Source organism: Vanellus vanellus, assembly GCF_965231255.1.
Source record: "Vanellus vanellus genome assembly, chromosome: 8".
In the NCBI taxonomy this organism is placed as follows: Eukaryota; Metazoa; Chordata; class Aves; order Charadriiformes; family Charadriidae; genus Vanellus; species Vanellus vanellus.
The window spans coordinates 11,851,172-11,875,637 of NC_138913.1; the positions used below are offsets into that span (position 1 = coordinate 11,851,172).

A 24,466-nucleotide genomic window follows, 5' to 3' on the forward strand; every position below is an offset into this window, starting at 1 on the left:
CAGTGGACAACACCCAAAACGCAGCTGCTCCCTGGCTGTGGGATGCTCTGCTGGGGGTGCTTTCCAGGCAGGGCCATGGCTGTGGCCGTGGAGTAGGGCTCACAGTGCTGTCCATCACCGCTCTGGTTCAACCTCAGATTTGCAGTTGTAGCACGGAGTGTGGGCAGGTTAAGGGGAACAGTTGTATCAATACAGAGTGAGGGATCCAGCTGGCTCTGGATGTATTATTCTTGGTCTGAAATGACGGCGAAGCACAACACATGAACCTTCTGGTTACCAGGACTTTCAAAGACATGGAAACCCTAGGGGGAGGGGAGCAAGCTACGGGGGACACGGACAGCAGATCAGGGTCAAAACAACCAATAAAAGTTGGCAAGGGGATGAAAGGGAAACGGGCAACACAGGATTTGGGGGTGATGTTTTCTAAATAGGGACTACTGAAATAGTCTGGATAACTTCTGCTTTGAGGCAGCCTCTTGGCAGATTAAAATGTCCCAGAAGGTTTTATATCCAGCTCCTACAATCTTAAACTAAATATTAGGTGAGAAAAACATGCTTCTAAAGAAAAGTCAGGCATAGCCCTGAGTGAAAAACAATGAGCAGGAGAACAAACGTATCGGGTTTGTTGAATATACAACCAACAACAGTTTTCTTTCCCAAAAATAAAGCCAAGGGAATGAAATGCAAAGAGATGATCAGGATGGAAAAGCTGCAGGAAATTTAGGCTGTCCCCCTAACCCACATCTCCTCCAGGCACGACCCTCTCCCTGCCTGGCCTCAGCGGGCAGGCTTGGAGCTACGCTGTCAATTCCCGAGAGCGCCTTACCCCCTCTGCAGCGGGACAGACTCAAGGTGCAATAGGTCTTTTCCATCTGTAACTTCTCTCTCTTGACTTTTATGTGCATTGATTCAAAAGCTATTTGATTTACTGGCGTAGGGGTTGTGTAGAGCCTGGCTTAGTCTAAGGACAGCCTGAGGTTAAAAGCAGCAGTGCAATTTCACCACCCTGTCCATTACAAGAAAATGTTCAGGTCTGGATTTATAGTCACGTTCCAGTGAGCCCACGCACCACAGCAGGCTGAAATTAGCCTCATTTATGCAATGAGATTGAGAAGAAACGGCTAAACATCCTGCTGGAATTTGGCACACAACAGGGAAAGCCATGTGGCGTGGGAGTGGGCGACGAACGGCACGCTTGCTGTCAGAGAGGAGGGCGCATGGCTGTGGAGACAGAGGGCTGTTTGTCTCCAGCTGGAGCTACTTACAGACAGACCGATAGATGAGGATAGGTGAGGTAGTTCCAATGAGACCATAACAGGCAAGGATGGGTGGCACAGGAGCTACTGCTGTAAGCAAGGAAGAATCATATCTTTAAAGCCCAGAGACGGATATGACAAGTCTCCAGAGCTAGACTAGTAAGGATGGACTTTGTTTCACATCACAGTCCCTCTATTGAGATCATATAAAACAGAGAACAAGCTCTGTTCACACTGAGGTCTGCAGAACCTCACACGCTGCTGGGTGAAGGCAGCAAATGTCTCAGTCCCTGGCTGTCACAGCCAGCGAGCTAACCTGGTTACTCCTGCTAGCTCCTCCACTGACTTTTATGGGTCCCTCAGCTGCATCTAAGAGCAGAAGAATTAAAGCTAAATCCACCGTGGTACCCTGAAACTGGTCCTTTGGGCCAGAGTTTTACTGGATCAAGGAAAGGTTGGTTAAAATGAAGACACAGGTGTGATGACGAAGAACTCTTGCAACGTGACCTTCCAGGCTCTGAACTGGAGTTACAACCAGAGTTCAGCAGCACAGACCAACTTTCTGAAAAAATCTACCATCACCAAAAAGCAGACACACAGATCTGTCAGCACATTTCTGCTGCTAAAACCAATGGATCTCAGCACTGGATCACGATAAGATTTGCAACACTGTCATCTTGCAGAGCCTTGGCAGTGCCTTTTAATCCTTGGAAAAGGAGCATTTCAGGCATCAGTTCTTGCCTTTGCATATGAGTGCTGCAAAGCCAAAACAACAACCTCTCTTGGAGCACAGGGCATATCCTAAGATGCCCTGGAGCCTTCTTGTCCTACAGACATTGTGTAGTAATCTCCAAATGACAAATCAGAAATAAGACCATATATCCTCATGTTTTGGTGAGCCTCCAGTCCAGGCCTGACAGATACCTGGCTCTGGGTGCTGCATCTCTCAGATGGCTTAACCCTTGAATGAACAGGGTAGCTCTGTACATTTAGAAGAAGGAAGCACAACATTAGATCCGCCTGTTGTTTGTAAGTCACCATCCTGGATTGTATGGTAATGCCCCCCACTTTCCCAGTGCCCAAATCTGTCAGGTCACACTGGGAATCACCAGGGCAAGTCACCACCTGCAAGGACCTTGCTGTTGGAAGCACAACGGTGGTTCCATCCCTGGCACAGACAGACCTCAGTGGTTGGATATGTTATGGTGGTTGGACCCCAACCAGCCATATTCCTTCCAGGCAACCCAGTTTGTCATGCCTTCACACTGGGCAGTCAAATGTGAATGACTTGGGTCCTAGACCTCTGTTTGGCCACTAGATCTACATGCTGGGTCAACCATTTGGAAATCTGAGAGCGCCAGCCTGAAACAGCCCATTTGGCTGGGTTGTACTGCAACCTCCAAGCTCAGACTTAGCAGAGACCTCCTTTGTCCTTCACAAGCTCTGAAAACACTGTGGGATGGGAGAAGAGCAAGCAGCCATGATGACTGCTGCCTCCCAGTAGGTTCCTGATGTTCTAGTCACACAGGTGGGAACACATTGAGGTCACCTGGGGAAGGCAAATGCAGTACCATGTCTTTCCTAGAGTATGACAGCAAAATAGCTGCCTGGCTCTCTACCATGAGTTATTCAATAACATCAGAGTAAAAGCTTTGTGACCTTCCTCCACCTGATCAACCTGTTAAATCCAGAGAGCTGAGGAGAAGGCCAGTGAAGCTCGATCAGATGCCCTTCACTGACCAGTTTCAGCAGAGGACAAAACCACTCAGAACCACTGCCTGCAACAGGAATGTGACTGTGCCAAGAGGTGTTAAGAGAAAGGGGACACACACGCCAGTTAAAACAGACAATCCAAGTACCCAGGAAAGGCCAGGGATTACGTGAGCCTGGTAACCCATCACAGGGGGTACAACACCTTCTGTTATTGCCCCCATTTCACGTGCTCACTTACTGCTGTTCAGACATGACAGATACCAGCAACTTCTGTGAATGTTTGTGGGAGCGTGTCCCCTGGCAGCAGGAGAGGTACCAACCTCATTTCAGCCTGAGCTTGCTCCATAACACACCACGATAGATCCCATATGGAAAGGAAGCAGTTGAGGAGCGATGCACGGATGGGCTGAAGCATGGGAAATACAGCTTATGGTACGTGCAATCCAGGCACATTATACCCTCTTTGAAGGCCACTCTCCCATTGTTATTTAACATCCTGCAAGTTTCAGCCAGAGACGCAGTCTCCCATCCGCGCCCCGAACTGGCCTGGGAATGGCTGGGAAGAAGAAAGGGAGCTTGAAATGAACTGTGGAAAGATTTAAGTGCTCTAACTGCTGCTTTCCAATACAATTTTCCACTTGGGGCAAGAGAAGGGAAGGAGTAGAGCCTGACAGCAGTTTAGAGCCAGTCACAATTGTGACAGGTTTTTCTTTTCCGTTTCCAACCAGCTCACAGGCAGAAGGAGCACTTTAACCTCCATTAATTATCACAGCCTTATTCCAGCCCAGGGTTTCAGAGCAGCGGTGGCAAACTCTTAGGACCAGTTAGGAGCAGATCCTGCCTCAAATTGTGCTCTTCGGCTCAGTGCAGTAAAACTCTGTCATTCATGGAAGCAAGAGCTACTGCAACTCTTCCTATAGGACCTCAGTTTGCAGCTAAGGGCATCTCCCACAGGCAGCACCACTATTGCCAGAGAAGGGGATCACACAAATGAATTCTTGCGCTCCAGACTCTGAGAACAGGTTAACAGCCATTTAACAGACAGATCTGTTGTACAACTAAGCCATATACACACACAAAAATGGAGCTTAACAGAGAAATATATCACTTCTGCCTCCTCTCTGGCTATCAGACTCCTGCTGTAGCTCTACCACCACGTGAAGTTTATTGCATTTATCAGCACTGATCATTGGATATGCCGCTTAAAAGTGTCCATGTGGTGTTTAGGGAGACATGGACAGCTTGAATACACACAGCCCTCATACAGTTGGGGCAAAATTATTATGAAATATTGCTATGTGGTTTTTCCCACTGCTTGGCTTCCTTACAAACTATCAAAGATCATTATAAAAAAATAGCCATAACTGAGATGTGCCTGTGCAGGGACTAAGCGTGTCCTAGGCTCAGCATTTCAGCCCACGCTGCTCCGTGTCCCTTCGTGCTCTGCTGCCGACAGGGCTGATCCACCCTTAGCTGGTGTCCCCTGCCGAGACCCGGCCCCTGCTCCCACCCACTCCCAGCTCCTGGCTGCAGGTACCATCCCTTCATGCTCAGTGATGACGAGATGCGTCATTCTCCCTTCCCCGGTGACACAAGACCTTTGCAGAGCTGTCCCCTCTGACACTTGTGGCTTGCAAGCTGCTCACAGGTATTTTTAGGTTTACCCTTTGGCACTGAATAACAAAACTAGGGAGATGCTGCTGCTGGACACCGTCAGAGCTCTTCCCGGCCGCCCCGCAGTCACACCAGGAGATGCTGGTGAGCGGCTGTCTCAGGGCTCACATGCATCGCGGCTCTGAGCCGAAACCAAGCCTAGTCACAAGCAGTCATTTCCCCCCCCTTCGCTGCCTGGAATAGCTGATGGGTTCAACCATGGCAGATTTACCAGTATACAGCAGGTAAGGAGCAAGGTGGTGTGCCTGAATGCGCCCAGACACGTTGTAAAGGAGGACTGACTGCAAATTCAAATATAGAGTGATTGGGACATATTGTGCCGGGATGCTGTGGCTCACACAGCAGCAGCCGTCGGCAGCTCCACATTCAGCTCTGAGTCACACAGGAACCAGCCTGGGGAGCAATTACTGGTGCACAAATGCTCTTGAGCTGCAACAAAAGGACAGAGAGAGGACTTTCCCATCAAAAACGCTTGAAGTCTTTATCTCCCCCACTTAGGCTTGCGAGGATACTTCCTCCTGCTTAGACAAGAGGAAGCCTCAGAAGAGCATCTGTTGGGGGGCCTGAGATGCTGGAGGGGAAGTGTCCAGTGATGTGAATCAGGAGTGAGCATCAGCCACGGCGGTACAGCAGGTTCGCCCTGCCAGCATCACCCCACTCCTCTGCCAGCACTTGTGACTGCAGGAACTACGCTCCGTTACGAACAAGCTGTTCCTCTAATTCAGCCCTCCTGACTCCTCTGCAAAGAAGATTTTTCCCGAAATTGTCTGGGGCTTTGACTAGCCAAATGCACTCTTAAATCCAACTTCAGTCCTCTAGCTGCCACCGCACTGCTCCCTGCAAGCTCAGCCCTGAGAGCCACGGGGCGGGGGGAGGAAACCCCTGAACCACCACCTGCTCCGAAAATCAGGTCTGCAGCCCCCATGCCTAGATCCTTCCCCCCCGCACCCTCGCACGCACACGAGCTTTTTATTCTAGCAACTCCATAGACCACCCTAGGACTGAAAGGGAAAACATTACAGCAAGTGCACGCCTAGATGTTCATTTTGTATGTGCTGACAGTCTCACTTTAATCCTACTTTCCACGTTTAAGGTGTTAATGGGAACCTTGATGCATTTCAGAGGGAACGCGCACGGATAGAAGATAGATGTGTGAGTCTAAAACCCTGCTCCCAGATTTCACATCAAGTGCTGGATTTGTTTATATCCATATGATACAATCTCCATAAAAGCAATCAACCACCACCGAAAGGAGATGTTTCAATATCTGCACAGTCTTCACACAGACTAGGCATTAGGTTTGCTTTTATGACGCAGAATAATATAATGGATTCCTTCCACAAGTTCCCAAATGTTGTTATTAAGTACTGCTTCTCTAATAAAATATGCTGCAACATACAGTAGTACATGATGTGGCATTTACACAAGTCTTTTCTCTATATAGAACTTGCTGGCTTTTAAACAAATCTGTCTCTTCTACACACTACAGAAGCACAAGATGAGTAATTATGTTCTCTGCTTAATAATGTTTTTGCACTGGCCAATTTAACAGCTAATCTCCACAAACCTCTGAGATAGTCCCCCAGCAGCTACATTTGCATGTTGTAATCAAGTCTTGCTATTAAATCATACTTTGCAACAATAGCTGAGCTGTCAAGTACAAGCAGCGGCTCTCGCGCTGGCACCGTGCAGGCGAACGCCCTGGATAAACGTGCACAAAGCCACACTGCTCCGCCAGCTAAGAGAGCATCCCTTCGCACTTTCGGGAGCTCGGGGATGGCTACACCCACCAGGGATCTCAGGATAAGCATCCTTCATCTCTCTGTGCTTTCTGGAGCAGCCAGGCAGCGTGCAGTTTGTTTTCTCCAGGTCTGCATGCTGCTCTCTGCAGTGGTGCAAAGCCAAACTGGTTTGGCTGCTGTGCTCTGTCTTACTCCTCAGGCTGCTTTCTACCGCGTCCTTCAAACATCGAGCACCGGGTGCAGCAGAGAGCGCCCTTCGTTGCAAAGGTCCCCCCGTGGCTGCGCGGGCAGAACAGCTTGTGGAGCTGTGCTGTGAATCAGAGCACTGCACCCTTCAGGGTTAACTGCCCTCCTTGAAAATACCCTGCCCAATTTTCTGATGTCTTTGCTGTACAGTACAGCACGAAGATGTGGCCGAAAGTGAGGGCAGGCCAGCACTCGTTCCGTTAAGTGTCCCTGTTAGTGTCATCATATTTTGGCTGTGGAGCCTGGGAATGGCCAGTGTGACACACAGCATGAAGTAGATGTTTGATCTTTCTCTACTGGCTTCTACCAGGGACCGATCCCCTGCTCCTCACTGTCCCATTCACACTCCCAAACACTCATCCCCAAAGAGACCTATAACCCCCAGGTTAGCTCAGCACCACACTCCTGCTCCTGTACATTCACTGAAGCAACAAGTCCCTTCTTCTCTGCTCTCCCATGACCTCAGTTTCCTCTTGATGGGCATAAGGACTGCGAAGATCTGAGTGATCCGTGTGCATCTATCAAATAACTGCAGCCAGAGCCAATTCCTATGAACTCCCTGCAGCAAACATCACTGCACTGGTCCAGGCAGTTATCGTTGCCGAAAACTCTTGCTCTGAACCAGGTTCTGCCTGCGCTCCCCTGCAACATGCTGCAAATGCACAATGAACAGCAGAGCCCTTGTTGAATTCTGACTGTTGCAGTAGCCGTACCGTGAGGCAGAGTTTCAACACAGCGGTGCAGATCAGCTGCAGCCCGGCTGCATCGATGATGACTTTCTGTCCTAATGATTCTTCCTACGCATCAGCACAACATTTATTTCTACCTTGCCCTGTACTTCCCATTTATTCTGAAATCTGACAAGGTCTCCTTCCTTTTAACGTGGAGACAGAGGGAAAGGAGAATTTCTTGCTGGAATTGGCTCGCTCTGCACAACTAGACAGATCAATCTAGATTCAATCTGTCTTGCTAATTGTTGGGGGCTGGTACTGACCCCGGGCTGGCCCGGCTGGGAGGCAGCGTGCGAGCACGGGCAGCCTGCTCCCAGCCTCTCCCGCTTTCTGTGGCAAACAAGTCACACCAGCTCTCTTTGAGTATGGTGGACCCTGCCTGCTCCCCTGTAACCCAGACATTTGTTCCCAGCCCATGCCACCCGGCAAAAGGCACCGCACCAGGCACTGCTGGTCTGGCAGTGAGACTGCAAATGAGCACTGAGCATAAATAAAGCATGAAAACCTCATTAATAAGATGACTTCTCCAACAAGTGCCCCGTTTTACCGCAACAGAGTTGCCTCTCCTCCTCTCTAGGTCCTATTTGACCACAAAGTCCTTCCCAGGGGTACTTCCAGTGGGGACAAGACACCGTGGCCTTTCTTATCTGCCAGGACAACTGCACGTATAGGTGCTCACTAACCAGATTATGTTGAGATGAGTAGGGTTTGCATTAACTCTTTTACTACATCAGGCTGTTCAACCTGGACTGTCGAGCAAAATGAGGTTATGACAGAGATGAGACACATCCAAGGGCTCTGCCAGGGCTGGCTTTCACCAGGGGGATGCGATGAGCAGTCGGAACATCAGTCTCTGCTCAGCTCAGTCAGAGATGGAAAGAAACATCTACCAGCATCCCAGAAGGAGGCAAGAGCTGTGCTGAACGAGGCAGGAGTGAACAGCACTCCAACCAGCACGAGATGCTCAGTAACAGTTAATCACTGCTGTGCTCAAGTGTCAAAGCGAACGGAGGAGCAGCAGGACAGAGAGCAAGGAGAGAGGGAGGGGGAGTGGGAGATACCAAGTTGCTCAGGTCACGGCCCCACAGAAGCAGAAGCCACGCAAGACCTTACCCAGGCTAAAAGCCAGGCTGGGCTCTGCACCGCCTGCGGGCAGGCAGGCCTGTACCAGCCGAACGAAGCGGGGCAGGTAATCGCGCCCAAGGCAGCAGAGCTGAACCACCTCCTCTTTGCAGTAACTGAAACTTGAGTGGCAACAATAAAAGTTCGCTTTCCTCTATTCCCTCCTGGTTGACGATCGCAAAGTGCTTTATAAATGCTAATAAAAAAGTCCCAGAGGACTCCTGCTCTTTTCTGCTTTTCAGACGGCGGTGGAGCAGACACAGACGACGTGACTTCTTGGAGACTACGCAGGGGAGAGCCTCTGAGTTCAGAGCTGGCCCTGGACCTCCTGCTCTGCGTGTGGTGACCTGGTGAGGGTCCAGTGGGTCACCAGAGAACAGGACGTTTCCAAAGAGATCAACAGAGGCAGAAAAACTTGCAGGACGTCTTGACCAATAATGCTGCTCATTTAAGGGTGCTTCTGCTCATCAGCCCCATTTTAGATGAGGCAGGTGAAGGACACAAAATTTAAGATGTTCAAAGCTGATCTGAAGAATTTAGAACCATCTCCCATTAAAATTAATGGAAAAATTAATGCAAAGTACACTCAGATCCTCAAGCAGGTTCTTTCCAAGCAAGATCTTTCCATTAACTTGAAAGGAAGTTGTGCCCAAATCCTCTTACATTGCTGGGAACATCTCAGATGATACAGGCAAAGCCAGGTTACAAATCCATTAGACTCCAGATTGACTAATGGATGGCAAATTGAAAGAGGTGAAAGTGCTAAGCTGCAACAGGAACCCCACTCAGGGTGACCTTGACACTGCGAGGAGCTGAGCACACAAAACATGGTGGTGATTTGAAGCTCCTTTTTTCGATGGAGCAGAAGCAGGGAGCAGTGGAGGGAACAGAGTCTGTTGCCAGACTGATTTAGCTGCTCTGAACTGTGGGAAAACAGTCGAAAAAGCAGCAAGACCTGGAGCAAAGCACAGCAGTAACTGGAAAAGTAGATCCACTCACCCTTGCTGCTTGGGAGGAGGTAAGGAGAGGTGCTTCTACGCTCACCCTCTGATTTGTGAGGACATAATTTCAAGCAACAAGGTACACTCAATGCCCAGCTCAGCAGAGCACATGGAGAGGGTGCGGGACTCAAAGCAAATGCCCTGTTCTTCCAGGCCCAGCAGCTGGCAAAACCCAGCTTTGCAGAGAGTGGTGTCGATGCAAAGCTGATCCTTTACATTAACACAGAGCAGTGTGCCAGGAATTTAAGACTGGGAGGATTATTCCAGCAGCTGCCCTCCTGTGCCTGGAGGGCTTTAGGTAGCTACTGCTCCGCTAAATCCACTGACTTGTAGGGTCGAAAACACCCTCCAGAAATGCACTTGTCCTTGAGAGATGGAGAATTCTCTGGTCTTCTCTTGGGATGTTTTGCCAGTGGTTAATCTCTCTTGCCTTTCAAACACATGCTTTATTTCTAGTCTGAATGCTTCAGCTTCCAGCCAGTAGCTCTTTATGAGAGAGCAATCCCAGCTGGCTGACAATCCGCCCGGTAACTCCAGTTTACGTTGCGATCCCCTGGGGAACGAAGGTACTTAGTGCTGAACAGACCGTAGAGGTCCTGCCCATGGCAAACTGAAAGCCCTCGCTCTCTCCAGGCAGAAAGTGCAGATCAAACAGCAGGCTGGCGAGCAGAACTGGAAGGTCTATCTCCAAGCAGAGCATCCTTCCTCACCGCCAGCACAACACATGCTCTGAGTACTCAGCATCCCCTTCGTCATCTTTGGTCTTACTCCACTGCCTGCCACTGCATGCAGCTTTCCACCATTAGGTTGTACCTAAAGCACATCCAAACAAAGCAAAAGAAGGCAGCACATGCAATTGCCCATGGGTCCCAGTGCTCCCTGCTTGTAACATCACAGGGTGGGCAGCCAAACCTATACTGGGCAGCGAAGTCACTGCGCTATGACTATACATTCAAGGACACGGAGACTAAGCCAAAACATTTGTTACAAAAAAGTAGGCGTAGAAATCATGCCCAGAGAGGGATCGCTAGGGGGTCTGGTGATTTTCTAGCCACATCTCAGCTCAGGAGAGGGCCTTCCTGGACCCAAAATCAATCCAGCTACTTGGGTTCACTTTGAAATTGAGAGATGCTTCTTGTGGAAGGAGGATAATTCACTCTTTCACATATCAGGCCTCTCCTCTCCCACGTACCTAGGGGCTAATCAGAGGCTCCTCTGATTCAGGGCTACTAAGAAAACCCAGATCCATAGGTTAGCAATTCTAGTCCAGATATAGCTCACCGCCTTGGGCATTAGTCAGACATATATAGGTCAGGGAAATGGTGCTGAAATTCTGTCAGGCCTCCAAACATATTGTTAAGCAAATGGATATGTAAACAGATCTTCAGGGATGATACATGGAGACAGTATCTCTGACTCAATTACAATTGCAGCTGATTTTCTCACCTACTTGACTGCCACTGAATACCCAGACACCTAACATTGACACAAGGAGGCTTTACAGCTCCTCTCCAAGTGAACACGCTGAAACAGATAAGATGACAAACTCCCCAATTCAACCCAGGGAGAGCAGGGAGGCCACGCACTCACCCGGGTTTAAGGGCCTGGTCCTTCCTCCCCCTTGAGGGTAGGAGCACACGCTGACCGTTCTGGTACCCCAGGAGGATTTAGAGAGAGATCTACTGGTCAATGTGGGATATTGTGTAGAACACCAAAGAAATCTTCAAATGTTCACATGGAAGGGGTCAGGTCATCTTCAAATCCCATCTGTTTGCTCAGGGGAAAGGCAGGTTTCCTTGATCACCTTTTCTACTTGCGCCCCCCCAGCACTGACATTCCAAGGAGTTGGCAGTTACTATTTCTACAGCACTGATGGATTGGAAACCTGTTATTAAGCAGCAGGGTGGCAGGAGGAAGCAGGCCTGTGTCAAGAAAAGCAGCTAAGTAGTACCTGGGCAGAGCCTTTTGCAAGAGCCTTTTTCCTCACCGAGAAATGGCCATAGGGTCCCTTCTGCATGGACGGAACAACTCTCCGCTCCTCAAAGTCTCAAGTGACAAAGCCTATTTTCCAGCATATGTCCCAGCAGCCTTTGGTTGTGGCTTACAGAAAACTGAAGTCATGCCTTAGGCAGGAAGGATTACGTATCTTTAGAAGTTTTAAAGGTCAACCTCCAGACTTATTGTGCCAGACAATCTACCCTACACTGAACCCAAACCAGGAGGACTGGTTTATCTCTGCGTACGGTGAAAGAATAATTCACCAGCCTTGCCTGGCCAGCTCCAGTGCTTACCTTTTGGCATGTGAAGGACATATATCACCTGCTGACTTGGGTGAAGCTTAGTGCCAATAAGTCAAACAAAAAACAAGACACAGTATCATAAGAAAAACTCCCAACCTGCTTAGTCTCTTTACATTGTAGAGTATATGTTCTGGGCAGTGCTAACTCATGCCCTGGCTTGCATTTTGCTTCCAATACCATTCTCATCCACACAGGTACCCCTTCTACCAGAGCTCAGTAGTGTTTTAAGGTCAGGGGAACCCAGGGGCTGGTTACGACAAAAGGGGCGGTACTCCTAATGAAAATGCAGGCTTACTTACCCCAACTGCCTCTGATGCTTTTCTGTGGTGTCCAAAAGCAGATAAACCCTCCCACAGCTCACCAGGAGAGTCACAGAGCAGCTCAGCTACCTGCAATCCAACAAGACTTGGGCAATGCTTGCAGAAACAGAAGTGCATTGCAGCGGGACATGCCTCCTCCCAGCTAAGCCACCTTGTCCAACAGGGTGCCCTAAAGTGAAAATCTTACCCTGGAGAATCTGCCATTGGCTGGCAGATCCATTTCTGGAAATGGTATTAATTTTATTTTGATCTGAAATCTAAACAACGCATTTCATAAGTTTCAGGTGAATAACTGCTACTAGACAGCATCCATCCAAGCCTGTGATGTCAAGGGATTACACGTATATGGATTTTCCCCATGAAACCCCAGTCTGCCAGGCAAGACAAACGTGAGGAGATGCCATCTTCAGAGAATTCTGGCCCTGCAGGTCAAAGTATGGCAGAGCTCATCACTAAGCAGAAAATCAGATGCCATTAGGGGAGACGACCACCTCCTTTACACCAATACAAGCTTTGGTGGGATGCGTACCATGAAACAACCGCATAATAAGCCAAGTCAGGCACCCAGCGACTGTGTGAGCTGTGCAGCAGCTCCTTGTACAAACAACCCACTCTGCAAGCCTCAATTTCTCATACGGAACAAAACATACTACGGTAAACTTGCCAGCTCATTGCGAAGCAACCAGGTCCATGCTAAAGTCCAACACACGAGCTGTACACCTGGGAAGTACATCTGAAACCCAATCAGTTATGCTGTGTCAGCATCTGCTTTACATATTTTGATCCTAGCACTCCCAGTCAACAGCTCTCCTAGCAAAAAAAAAAGAATAAACCCCAAACAATTCTGCTTTGCTCTATTGAGAAAAACACACCCCCCCCCACCCCTCCACCCAAGCTCTGTTTACACCAAACCTGCTGCAGCCCTGAATGGCAGCAATAAATGGAGTGAGCTAATGTGTTTGTGACAAATAACCCGTTCAAATAATTCAAGCATAATTATAGGCTGGCTCTCCTGATGTAACGTTGGGTAGATCACTGCAGATATTACATTCACCTTATGAAAAGACTGCGCAGAGGAGCTCAGTTGGTAACCCAAACAGCATTATATATCACTAGCCTGTCAGCATCAGGAGTGCATGCACCCTGGCATTTGAAGTCCTGGTGTTTTAAGTGATAATCCAATGTACCAAGCATCATTGATCTCTATATAAAAGGGGGCACCACTTTTCCTTTCAACTGGAGCTATTTTTCACTTCTCATTCTGAAGAGTTGTGTGGTGCTGCCCGCAAGTGGCTACACTGCACAGCAGCTCTGTCTGGAGCGCTCCGGGTCCCCGGAGAGTAAAAATGATCAATACTCCAACGCTGCTTTTCTAAGAGGTCTCTAAGTGCTTCCATGTGAGATGCTGCTCCTCTGGGTTTAAAAATTACTCTGTAGAGAACATGAGAGCCCCCACTGCAAATTCATAATCCTGACACAAACCTCAGCTGCAGCAGGGAATGAAAATGAAATCCATTGGCGAACTGCGAGCCGGTCTATCGGCAAAGCCGGCGTCTGTGATGTGAGGAAGGGACTTCAAAAAAGACCAATACCTGGAGGCTAAGGGAGCAGGAAAACCGTGTTAGAAGAGAACCAGCTGGGGGCAAGGAAGCGATGCAATGCCCTGCAAATACGGCCCACGTAACAGGATGAACCCTGACAGGGATTTATAGCTCCTTGGTGGGTCTGGGAGGGCAGGGACCCTGAGCACTGCATCATCTGAGAAAGGTGACAGTAATCAGAGAATCACGGAGGGAAGACAAAGGCATTTGAAGGGTCAGACTTGCTGTGGGTAGGTGAGCAGAGCCTAGGAGGTCTCTAGGGAAGTGTCTGGATAGCAACAGTGAACACAGAAAACAGACTGAATCTTCTTTTTCTTGGATACAGGCAAAAGACACTAAACTTTTCACAATTAATTTCTTCCAGGGGGATCTCAAGTTGGCTTTGGCTCTTCCTGTACTCGGGGTGGAAGAAGTCATTCATGATCATTTGTAACCTTTATTGATCTCATCCTTCCCGCTGCTGGCAGTCCACAAGAACAGGACCAGCCGTGCTGGGCAGGCAGCCTTCAGAGCGGGCAGCCGGCGCCTCCTCAGCACAGCCAGCATCGTATTCCTAGATCAGGGACTGGCGAGTGCGTGTCGTAAGATGGGACTCATGAGCCATGGTGGGTGCAAACAGCCTTGATGGTCTTTTACTGCCTGGCTGGGTTTTGCAATTGGATCCTATGCTGGGACAGAGAAGCCCAGCCAGCGCAGAGGCAGCGGCAGAAAGCCAGTCTCACCCTCAACACCCGACTCGTGCCGCAGTCACATCACAGGATGGCTGGCAGGGCTGTCCTCTCCTGGATGTGACTGCACTGGGGCCACGTGAAGGCTGACAATATGCTCCTGTTCCAAATGTCACCCAGCACACATCACTGGCTGTCCCCATGTCACGGCACAGCGCTCCCGTCGCAGGACAGCCATCCCGCAGCAGCCCGGTGCAGCAGTCCGGTGCCGTCAGTTATACTGACTGATTCCCATTAGGAAGATTTAAGTAACGTGGCTCAAAAATGAGAAAGCAGACTGCTTGCTTCTGCATGAGGTCAAGTCATTTCCTCTGGGGCCGGGAAGGACTGAAGGGCTGGAAAGGACTGGCAGCCAAGGGGAGGAAAGTGTCCGTGTCTGAGCAGGGAAAAAGGGGAGAAGTGATGTCCCCTTGGTCTCACCCCTGTGACCACAGGGGCAGTGACAGCCTCTCTCCCCCATACAGCTCCAAGTACAGCACTTGGATTGCCACTGGGACTATGAAGTGCCACCAGATATCGATATATTACAGCAGAGGGTGGAGGGGTGAGCAGCTGGCTGCTCAGCACCTCTCCGCTCTCAGCCCAAAGCTCCCATGGCTCCGCTGAGTCCGGTCTCCCCGAAATGCTCGGCACCCAGGGTGCGACAGTGGAGAGGGCACCTGGCGAGCGTTGTGCCCATGAACGCTGCTGCAGGCAGGACACAGGAAGCTGCCGGGAGGCGGCAAAAACTCCCTGGCAGGGTTTTATCATTTTAAAGGGAACAAATTCCAATTGATTACCCTTGTAAGAGCCTGCATGGTACTTGCACTTCTAGCCTAAGCAATAGAAATTTTAATTGCTCTGGTAATTACACTTTCAGCAATGCTGTGGTCCTTTGTTCTGTGAGCAGGAGGCCAATATCCGCTGTTCTCCGGTGGCCTCATCTGGCTGCTGCTTGGAACAGCATTTGCCACTTGGAGGGGAAGGGACACTCCTCCCGTGACCAGGGTGGCACTGAGCCTTGCCACGCGCAGCCCCGCTCACACACAGATCTCCGGGGCACAGGGCACACTCCCTAGGCCAGAATGGGTCCCCATCGATTGGGATGACCTCCGCTTCCTCCCGTTAAAGCTGATGCTTGAGAGCTTCACACACCTGCGCTCCTGCTGCAAGTCTGTCCCCAGCGCTCTGCCAAGGGCACTGGGCTCTGGGGCGCATATTTCCAGTCTCTCCCATGCCTAAGCTTGCAGTGTGTTGCCAGCACGCCTTCTCTGGGCTGCAAACAGCTCCAAAACATGGTGCAGACACAAACGTTACATTGCTTTAACTTCTAGATATGTCTTTAGGAGGATGCAGAAGAGCTGTTATCCCCTTGGGCCCTGATGAGTACCGTCAAAGCCTGACTAGGCTTAGGAGAACACAAGGTCTACAGTTTACCCTGGGAAATTGCTAAGGAAAAAACATCACAACTGCCATGCTATTGTATGGATAACAAATTAACCCTATGATAGGCCCAGTACTTGAGAAGTACAGTCTGCGTGGCTGAGCGGGAGCCACATGGGGTGCTTCACTACCCTATTCAAATGCAACGCTCTGTTGCCAATAAAGCTGCAGTGCACGTGAGCTCCTCCAAAATCACCCAGGGTACAACCAGAGCTGAGCACACGTTTGGCTCAAGGGCACTCTACCTGCAAGAATACGTCAGCCGTAGCACAGCCCTTCACGCTTCAGTTCACCGGCCAAGGACTGTCAGAGGCGCTGGGCTGCACGCACAGGGCTTATGGGGATGAGCGTGGGCGCAAAGTTTGCGAGGCTCTCCCTGGGAAAGGGGATCCTGCTCCCCCCCAGGTTGGTCAAGCAAGCTACAAAACACAACGCGCGGGGCCCCGCGGGGAGGTACAACTGCAGTTTGGATCCCTCAGACGCGCACAAAGTCTGGGTTTACTTGCAATCTCACTCATCCTGCCCGCACTGTATTTTTCCAACCCGTGATCCCGGCCGGCATGGCTCAGGGTGGCTCGGCTCCCACACTTGCCAGAAACGCGGGTCACAGCCATACATCTCTAAATCAACGGCTGCCAACATGCCATAGCTACTTTTTCACATGCTGGACCACTCACAGCTAAAAGCGGGTTTCCAAGCAGAACTGCTATTGGCCTTAGCGCTTAAAACAAAATAGCTCCACTCCCGTCCCCGGAGTTTCCTCAAACAATGGCACAAAACACCCACTGGAGCCTGGGGAGAGGAGGGTCTGCAGCAGAAAAAAACACGGCTGCTGATTTTTGAGATATACGCCACACAATTAGAAACACTGAGTCTATAAACATCCTTAACAAACCCCAATAGGTCTGGGGGTTTTCTTTTCCTCACTGTCCATTGTGTGGCACCGCCTTTTAAAACCTCAAAAACAAACGCTCTTCCCTTGTTGATTTTATGCTTCTGCGCTGAACCACACGTCTCCCTGTTAGTGTGTTGGTGCTGAAGGTACCAGCTCTCCTCATCCATGCCTCTGGGGTCGAGATATTTGGAATGGGACCGTGTACTGCATGCTAATCACCCATCCACAGGTGGGAAGGATTTTCCCAGAAATAATCTTTCTTGTTGTTTAAACATTGAGATTTCTCAGCTCAGAAAGGGGCAGGTGCTGCTTGCAGATGTCCCTCTTCCTTGTTGGGACCGTTCTCGTCAACATATCTAAGTAGATCTAATTACAGGCTGTTTCGTTCATTTAAAATTTCACATACCCTCCTTCTTTAGGTTAACCTTCAGTAACTGGCAAGAAGCAGAACTATATGGGTGGAGGCAACAGGCTATGGATTTATGACATGCTGCTATTCAGGCAAAGTAACTCAGTGCGAACACAAAAATATCCTGAACTGTGCTGCTGCCGTCAATTTGATAATGAGACTGTGATTTGAAATAAAAACATCTTGGGTGCCAATTCACTACGGCAGCTAGTAAAAATACGCAGAATACCTAGAAATTGAAGACTCTGTGCTCCAAGCACATCCAAAGCTTGAATATCATACGGTACCTTATAAAAAGAGTGCGTGGCTGCACTGAGGCTATAGCACCACAAATGAAAGGCCACTCTGTGAACCCACAGAGCTTGAGCCGGGAGCATGGGATGCTGCATCTCTCTGCAGCTGAGCAGCAGCGAGGGCTGCCCTCTCTGGGGCTTGTGCAGCCGTGGATGCTTTTACCCCCGCCCACGTTCCCAGGGTCACCCCAGCACAAAACAGTTCAGTGTTTGAGCTGCAAACACCCCTGGGCAAAGCCTGGTTGAGTTCTGCCAGAGACCATGGTACCCAAGAGCCAGCATTTTAGCCAAATAAAAGCTGCTTTTAAATACTGCAGAAAAAAGGGGGCTTCAGGGCCTCGTGCATTTTAAAGGATCTGGCCTTTACAGAAGCTGTTCTCAGTTTCAGGTCAAGCCTGAAGCCTGCTTTAATCTACTTTTAAGCGGTACAAGCAGTTGTGGTGCCTCTGCCAGAAGGCAGGGCAGTTCCCTTTCAGTGCACCTTCCCCTATCTGCCGTGTGCAATCTTCTGCGGGACTTACTTGTTGCTGTCTCGGTACTGATAGATATAACAGCCTTGAGGCATCCCACTGTCCTGGTCCAAGGTAAACGAGAGCTTCAGCTGCAGAGAGGAGAGGGGGTGGGGGAGAATGAAAAGAGAGAGAGAGAAAAAAAAAAAAAAAAGCAACATTTTAGGCTCTCAGTCATTACAGCAACTTCAAGTGAGGCTTGTGGGAGAAAGCTTAACTCACCGAGACTGACACGCAAACACCGTGGCCTGGAACATACCGCGGGGTTCCAAACCTCAGGGAAAAGTCACATGCGTTGCAGAAACCTCTCGCTTTTTCCACCCTTTGTTACTATAAAGTGTTTGTGGTTCTTCTGAAATCCATGGGTCATAACGGTTCACCCCTCCAAACCCACCCACACACACCACCCTTCACCAAAGCGATTGCGGTTCCCCTCAGACACTAAAGAAATGAGTCTTCTCCATCGGCAGCTGTAGTTCCCACGAGTCTTTCTCTGAAAACTTTCCCGGCTCCCTCTCATTCCTCCTGTGCATTAGAACAGAGGAGAAACCACAGAGGGAAAGGTGACAGATTTTTCCTTCTGTGCAGAGTTATTAAAGAGCTGTTAGAAGGGTTTGCAGTTTGGATCCGCGTCCGGCAGGAGGCTATGATGTGACCTGGAAGCTGCTTTCTTTGCAGCTCCAAGAAGGCGTTCGGCAAAGGCTTTCAGATTTCAAACGCGGCTCATTTTATTTAAGGGGGAAAAATTAATCCTCTTTTAACAAACAACAGAACGGTTCTGTGGGGAGGCTTTTTTGCTGAAAATGTCTCCAGTGATTTTATACGCTGAACTGCCTAGAAAACAGCACGGGGCTGAGCTCTGCAACAGCCCTGCACATCCCAGCAGCCTCTCATTCCCGAGGGGAAGGCTGCTGGCCCCCAGACCAGTGTCCCACCAGCTCCTGCAGCCACAAGGTGCAGCCCTTCTGCTCTGCAAAAGGGCTGCAGACCCTGGCAGGAGCCAGCAGGCTGGGCAAGAGGGGCAGCATCCTTCAGAGGAGGTAGCTGCGGTCTTTATGCGCTGAGTGATTTGGCTTTTTTTGGGTCACAGAGACTACTAATAGCAGGGCTGTTACTGCTGCTGGATTGTGCAGGACACTCGAAACAGTCTGGGAAGACCATCGCAAAGGGCTAAGTTGAAGGAGGTTTGTTATGATGAGCCCGACAGGGGCAGAAGGAGAGAGCAGTGTTGAGCCACTGCATTTGATCACAGACTCCTCTCCTCTGGGCTCCAAGGAAATTGCTAACTCAAATTAACGGCTTATTCAGGAATGAACACAGAATCAAAACATCTTTCTCCCGTAGGCTGTTAAGAAACCCTGTGTGCTGAATCATTAGATGGTGCACTAATTTTCCATTCCCCAAAGGGTAGCAAAGTCATATGCTGTGCTCTCACTGACCCAAATAAAACTGCATACCATGAAACCATTGAAAAATTCACCATCCTGGATACCAAGTTAAGAACCAAGTACCAGGCTGAGGCCAAATCCAGCTGTTCTCCCTTGACTTCTGCGCCCCTAACTCTGTAAGCCATTCTGAAACACGCGCTCCTGCAACAGCGTGTAACACATGTGTCCATGCTTTGCATGCGCCCGTGGTACAAGTATCACAATTTGTCCTGCTGTCCAGATGGCAACCCCTTACACTCTCCACCGCTACCCCTTCTTGCAAGCTCTGATCTTACTACAGCTTAGCACATTGCTCAGATCCATTTTGGAGACTGGTGTCTAAGGCAGGACTAGCAGGGTCAGCTTGGGGATGTTTCTTCTGGATGAGATCCACTAAGCTGAGCTGCGGCTCCAGCCTTTCCAGATGCTACGATGGCACATGACAGCTACCCCACCGGAGCAGGAGATCACCAAGGAACAAGCAACCCCCCCAAGTGAGGCAAGTGATCACCTTGTTGTGGCATCGGCAAAGGTCACTGGTCTACAACCAGAGTGCCCCCAGGCGAGCTGCCCTGGTTTGGGAAGCTGAAGGAGGAATTGGGAACTGCCCAAAGTTCTAGGCCAGGTTCTCCAAAGCCTTCCTGTTAAGTATCAGAAAGCACCTTGGAGGCAAAAGGGACAGTGGTTATTTCGGGCACAGCTCCACCTGGTCCTGCGCTTTGAGGAACAGGCACCGCATTGCAGAGTCGCTAGAGAAGAAACACAAAAGAAAGTGCAAAATCGGGCAAAAGTGTGGCTTTGGCCAATTCCAACAATATTTCTGATGAGGATAAACTCAGGAGTGCCTAAACCTCTCATTTTCAGCTCTCAGCTATGTGGGCTTCGGGCTTGCGGTAACTGAGCATCTCTGGTTACAGCTCACCTGGGCTCTGGGCCCCCGGCACCACCCGGGGCTGGAGCCAGCTCTGTGCAAGGAGACAAGTCCAGGGGAAGGGAAGGAAGGAAAAGGGCTGGGAAGGAAAACAGCATTGTTTGGACAGGCTGCTGGGGAAAGCTGTGGGGCAATCGGGTATGGGAGGGTGACCTTTCCACTATCTGGGGGGACGGGCTCCCATGGAACCCACCTACCCAAAAAGGAAAGATCACAGTTCCCGAAGATAACGGGTTTTCAACTTTCTGTTATTCTAACCCTTTTTTTGTCTGCTGATGGTATTCCAGACAAATGAAGCACACCCTGCTTGGCAGGCTCAGCCATCTCTGCTACCCGCCAGTGCCAGTGAGGCCTCTGTCACAGGGACTACACGCAGCTTGACCATCTGGGGCAACACTGTCAGGCAAGAGGATGCTGCTGTCACCCACAGTGACAAGAAGACCCCACTCAGAGAAATTTCAGAGTCAGACTGTCACACGGGGAGATGTGTAACTAAAGGTCTGTCCCAGCAACCATAGCTCAAAGCAGCCGTGCCGTCGCTGATGCACAAAACTGCAGATCTGCCCTGCTGATGCACTGTCATGGCCAGCCAGGAGGGGGAAGAGGGGACCTGTGATTGCCACCCAGGCCAGGAGTCCTTACAGACCCTGAATGAGCGGCCAAGCTCCGGCTGTGCTGCCACCAGCAACGCTCTGGCTGCCTTTGCTCATTTGGTGGTGTTTGGTCTGTGCAGGGAGTGCGAAGCCCCCAGGAAAACTCATGACAGGGTGGAAAGAGAGAGGGTAAAGCAGGTAAAGAAGGACTAGCTGGGCGCTGCCAGGAGCCAGTCTGGGATGCAGAGATCACAAGCTTACTACTGAGCTTGAAAAGGTTGTCCACATCCACCAGGTATTGTGTTGTTGAGTCCCCTCTGCCATTTGAGCCTCAGCAGGCTGAGCGCTCCACTGAGCATCCTCGGACACGTGTTCACTTCTGCGTGGCCATATGCAGCCACAAAGGCACTTACGCTCCCCAACACCTCGGTGCTTTGGAAGGCCTCCTCCAGAGTCTTCTCCTCCCATGCTAAATCTATGAGGCACTTGCTGCCACGGATCTCCGAGAACAAAACTCAAGCATCCTTTCCGTGCTCTCTGTGCACTCTATGCTGCTGCTTCTCTCCAGTCCCATCTTCTCCAGCAGCCGCCCTTTCTTTTTGCCTTCCTTCACCGAGTACATCACAAAACCTCTGCTTACTTGTGAATTAAAGAAGGTTGCAGGGCAAGGCTAGGGGAAGGAGAGATGACAGGAGCTGATCGACCACTTTATCATTCCTCCTATCTGACTTCTGCTACAGCAATGTCACGAGACATCCAGAGCCTCCCAGATAGACAAAGGCCCACAAAACAAGCAGGCTTTTGCAACCCTCCCTCTGGCACAGCTCTAACTCTTAACCAATTTGACAACATTGCTCCAACACCGCATGCTGCTTTGAAGCTCCTTTTTTGTGTGTCGGTACTCCTTGTCAAAGGCAAAGGCTTGCTGTAAAACCAGCAAACAAACTAATACCAAGACAAAGGAGAGGGCGCTGCTCTCCGAAATACCAGATTTTATGCCTGCAGGGGCAATGGAGGACTGGCGTCTCTTACAGAAATGCAAGTGCAGGGTGACCCCATCACAAGGAAGGCTCATCAGGTCAAGGGATCTTCAGCGTTAAACATATGAGATCATTTCATTTTACAAGACACTGCTGGGCTTCACTGGAAGAGGAGGGGGAGAGGAAATTTCCCAGCGCCGAACTGCAGTGCGATTTGGCTTGCACTGCCCCCTTCGGTAGCGTAGCCCTGGAGCTCACATGCTAATAAAGATCCCTTTCCACTTCAATAGCTTTGCACATAAAGAAACGCTCGGCATGGTGCGTGCATGAACTCAATGGGAAAGGGAGCTGGAACGTAGCCATGCTGAGAACAGAGTGCTGCTTACCAGGCGAGCCCCATCAATAATTGAGATGTCAGAGGCACAGGGAGGTGTGTGAATAAGAGCTGTCAAAAGGAGTAATTGGGATCTGTGTGGATACAGTGATGGATAGGCTCGCTCGCAATTGGACACAATTGCAATACACCCAAACAGGAGAGGAGCAGGGTGCTGAAATTCAAAGGGGCTGGGGCAGGCTGTTTGATGGGCAGGACGTTGGTGCCTCTGTGGTACCCAAAGTAACAAGCAGGAGTGGGCACGTTATCCAGTGACTGGTTGATGGAGCAAGAGAATGTACTCACAGCACGTGGCTGATCCTGGGTAACATTTGGTGGCACGTACTGCAGGCTCGAGGCAAAGCTAATGCCACCTCTTGATGAAAGTCATCTCAAGGAAAGCCATCTCCTGCCCACAGTGGTGACTGGTCATGGAGGGCTGTGCGCACATAACACTTGCTTGTGTAATGGCTCCGCTCTCTAGATTGGTAACATCCTCCTGTTCTCTATTCCTACATCCTTAAATCCAGCAGCTGGCTGATAGCAGGATGCCTCCTTGCTCCTTCTTGTTCCTCCATCCATCAGACACCGACATGCTTCATTGGCACCCAAAGGTTCCCACGCACACTCCCCTGACAGCGATGAGCAGACACCAAACCAGCACACAGACACGGACAGACACAAGACTCCAGGGAAAGCAGAAGGACTCAGGGCAGCTGCCCTTCAGTGCACCAACAGTTCTGTGCTGCCTGATCCCTGCGGGGACCCAGTGCCCTGCTCAGGCAGACAGGCCTTGGTGGGGGGTGTTGGGGAAGCTGCCAACATCTTGGGGCTTCCTCCATCAAGGCCAGAAAGAGGCTTTTCAGAAAGGGGGAGCAGTGCTTAATGCTGTCATGGACCTCCAGGCTTGTCTGGGCTGTGGCGCAGCCAGCAGCCGTCATCATTTAAAAAAAAAAAAAGATTTAGACCTGCAGCAATTAGGGACTCAGTCATGCAATAAAGCCTGGTAGCTCCAACAAGGAGAAAGCATGAGGAGCAGCCTTCTAGCTGCTGAAACGCTGCCAGTACCTATATTGACTTGACTGGGCGAATTCTGCATGCCCCTTGAGTAAATGGTTTGGCTTGGATCCCCCCGTTCCCAGCCTTGGCTCCGAGCAGCAATCCTCCGTCATTAGATGAAAAGTTTTCTCTACACATGCACTGTATCAGAGAGGTATTATCAGTTCAGCCGAATAACCAGGTCAGAGATTTCAGATGTGTCCCAGTTCTGAGGGAATGTAAGGGCACGCTTCGGCCAGCCTTGGTTATAATTCTTCAAGGTAATTCCACCAACGTGGTGAGGTATTCAAGCAGAAAGAGTTGACCCAGGGCAAGTAGGAGAGGCAGAACACAGTCTCCAAGACAAAAAACAGGGGACTGGATCTAAAGATTATACTGAAAACACTGTCCTGAAAGGCAGGGGTTCTTTTCTACCTTTGGCACTCATTCAAATTTAACCCCGTTTGTGTGCAAGTCCAAAAAGATTGATATCAGCTCCCTCTCGGAATAAAGGCTCCCCTCTCCAGCAAGCTCTAGAAAGCTTTTTAAGAATAAACTTAGTCATCAAGCAGGTTTTTATGCCCCGCTCAAACTTCGGTTTTGACCCGAAAAAAAAATAGCCCTGAAGCCCTGACACTCACTTTTAAAACCACAAAAAACGAGCCGTGCTCCAGTAACGTAATCACAGAGTTTTCTGGCACCTCGTCCCTTAAAAATACATCCATCTGCCTCCACGCAGGCCATCAAACTCAATCTTGTTCACAATGGATTTCCCAATTCCTGCGTGCTGGAAGGACTGCAGCGGTGCTGGCTGTGCCGGCTGGGCGAGCTCTTACAGAAGTGCAGCCTGCAAACCTCACAGCTGTGTTTTCACTTAAAGAAGTTGCTCTTGAGACCGAAGCATTTCTCCTTCCATGAGCTTTTCTATTTGTGCTGCAGTTTGAAATTGCTGAAGAAAGACCCTGGGTAGAGGCTAAAGAACATATGGTAAAGACAGGATGGGGGTAATAAAGGAGAAACCAAAAGTCCTAGAGTGGAAAAAGAGGAAAGACAAGGAAACTTGCTATCAGCTCAACTAGTTACCTGTTACATTGGGTTGGGGTGGTCCTTCCCTTTTGGCTTTGCAGACAGTGAATGTTTGGCCAATCTCAGTACCTGGTTA

General features: G+C 50.0%; 1 protein-coding gene across 2 annotated transcripts in view; it reads right to left on the minus strand.

Annotated features, from left to right (window-relative positions):
• The window catches only part of DIS3L2 (DIS3 like 3'-5' exoribonuclease 2), a 197,756-nt gene that overhangs the window by 21,555 nt on the left and 151,735 nt on the right, over window positions 1–24,466 (minus strand). For both annotated transcript variants that reach the window (XM_082487396.1, XM_082487397.1), the window contains one exon: window positions 17,975–18,054. In XM_082487396.1, the coding sequence (XP_082343522.1) occupies window positions 17,975–18,054 (80 nt within the window). The remainder of the gene's footprint in view (window positions 1–17,974; window positions 18,055–24,466) is intronic.